This window comes from Penaeus japonicus, unplaced genomic scaffold (assembly GCF_977035675.1).
Source record: "Penaeus japonicus unplaced genomic scaffold, GWHDUDI00000001_assembly GWHDUDI00000040, whole genome shotgun sequence".
NCBI classification, from domain to species: Eukaryota; Metazoa; Arthropoda; class Malacostraca; order Decapoda; family Penaeidae; genus Penaeus; species Penaeus japonicus.
In genome coordinates, this window is record NW_028234442.1 from 3,902,739 (window position 1) to 3,905,238 (window position 2,500).

Genomic DNA, 2,500 nt, shown 5'->3' on the forward strand with positions numbered 1-2,500 from the left:
TGAATGATCTCAGAACCGCCCCGGCTTTCGCATATAATAACCATGATTCGTCTAGCACGTTAATCATTTGCAGTCATCACCTTGCGCCCTGCTCTAGTTGCGAATGTCAACGCCATCGGGGAAGATTTACGCGCGGGTGTGAAATCAGGATGGTCGTTCCCGTAGACTTTCTTGGGAGTGGTTTCGCCTGTTATCTTGCCAAAAGTGTGATGTACTGGTGAGTATGTGTACGAGTGTGCGTTTGTTGGTGCGTGCCTGTGGTGTGAGTAAGCATGGAAAAGAAATATTCAGTGTTTAATATCGTAATCCTAGATTCAATTAGTCACCACCATCCTTGATTACGTCAACATTGAAAGACGAAAAACAAAAACCTTACCGTTCTGTCCCTGAGATTGAAGACACGGCACGGCATGGAGACAGTGTAGTCCAGAATGGCGGTCATGTTTAGCTCCTCCGTCGCCAGGTAGGGCTGCCCCGTGTCCTCCGAGCCGTAGAACCATTTCCGGGAACCCGATTCCAGTATTCCTGAAAAGAGAAATTTGGAATGAATGCTTGGGCTTTTAAATGGGGTATGGTGCATTGTGGTATTTATTTGATGTCTTTCTTTTTTTTTATTCGCTCTTGTATTTTTTCTTGTGGAAAAATACGAGAACTCTCTTTTTGTTTACAGAATTTACAGAATTTCTCTCTGTGCCTCCCTCTCTCTCGCTCTCTCACTCTTTCTGCTTCTTACTCTCTTTCTCTCTCTCTCTCTCTCTCTCTTTCTGATTCTTACTCTCTCTCTCTCTCTCTCTCTCTCTCTCTCTCTCTCTCACGCTTAAAAGAATCAGCTGTAATGTCCCTGATGTCCCCGCAGAACGGTTGTACTTGAGGAAACAAGTAGAGAGTGTGTTCTTGGCCAATAAAGCTTTCGAAACGGAGATTTACCAAATTTTCCGCATTCTAGACCGTAAAAAAGAGGCATGGAAAATTTCCCAAAACATTGTGAAAATACCAGGTTTCAAATATTTTCTTTTTTTTCTTTAGCTTTTTTCTTTTGGATTTTTATTATTATTTTCTTTTTTTTACATATTTGTTTACTGGATATCAAATTTATCTAAAGCATGTTCTAGATTTTATCAGGATTTTATCTCCTTGGTATATAAGATTTTATGATAAGACCATTCTTTACTAACTAAATCATAAGAAATATCACAAATGTCTTTGTAATACAAATGCCGGGTAAAAAAAACACGTTATGACAAATGGAGCAACGATTTTCTCTGAAACTAAACATCTACCTATTCTACAAATGAATTCCTAGCGTCAGTGAACGAACACCTACTCTCATCAATACAGTTGGAGAAGAAAAAAAAAAGGGAAAATAAAATTTAACGACCGAACTTACGCTGAATTCCTTTTTCCACTAAAGTGCCCCCCACACATTTTAAACGGCTGCATGATTACTCTCTTCAAGGGCGGCTTTCAAACTCCCATTACCCATTCATTATCGCTCTATCGCTTCAGGAGTTACGGCTTCTTGTCACACCTCGGCCCTCTTGCACATGCAGAGATCTCAAGTGGAAGTCCCGTGAAATCTTCCATGTGGCGACTCACACTCCCTCAGCGTAAACCTGCCGGTGGCGTTTGTTTGTAAACAAAGCTAGGTTATCCTCACCACTCGATAGGTTTGGGAATATTCCGTCTATTTATTTCCTTTTCGTGTTGATTTTTTTTTTTTAATGGAATTGACGATGGGAAGTGGTTTTGATTTTGTCTTATGGGTTTGGATTATTTGAAGTCTAATTTAGTGCGGTGGTGTGCGTTTTTATTGAAATCGTTTCATTTAGGTAGATAATATGGCTATAAAAATGTGTGGCCTTTAAAATGTCTCTTCTACGTTCTCCATTTATTCTTCCTTATCTTCTCTCTCTTTCTCTCTCTATCTCAAGACTGTATGTATTACATGTTATAATTCCCGTGCCCAAAGGCTTATTTTGACCAAATACACCCAAAGAAAAATCCCGATTTTTTTTTCTTTCTTTCTTTTTTGAACTGCGCATTTTCAAAAATATTCCCGACTACCCGTAAAATATGCCAAGTCTATAGATTTCCTTTCGATTTTAGTGAACAGACAGGCACAGACACACATTCTACAATAATTATCTAGACATTTTAAACTGTCAGAGATGCAAGGGTAAAGCAGCGCGCCATTTCGGAAGCATTCAAGAAGCTTCCGATCTTATCTTTGCAGGCTTTATAAACTGAAGATTAATTAATTCTTAATTAATGAAGTGTCACTTACCTTTAGCGCCTCGATCAGAGTTATATATCAAGCCATAATGTTATCACAGGTATGTCATGTCTTATAATTTAATGATCTTGCTAATTGACATGATCACGACGCGTTATAATTGAAATGTGAGAAGTTAAGATATTAATAGATCCCGGAACCCTAGCGGAGAGGGATGAAACTACGGTTCGGTGGATATTAAATTGATATATTTCCGTCACCTTACAT

At 38.9% G+C, this 2,500-nt stretch overlaps 1 protein-coding gene across 1 annotated transcript in view; it reads right to left on the reverse strand.

The window, feature by feature from the left end:
- LOC122252974 (uncharacterized) overlaps window positions 1–2,500 on the reverse strand; it is a 93,014-nt gene that overhangs the window by 15,119 nt on the left and 75,395 nt on the right. The window contains exon 3 of the mRNA XM_043015711.2: window positions 377–525. Within this exon, the coding sequence (XP_042871645.2) occupies window positions 377–525 (149 nt within the window). The remainder of the gene's footprint in view (window positions 1–376; window positions 526–2,500) is intronic.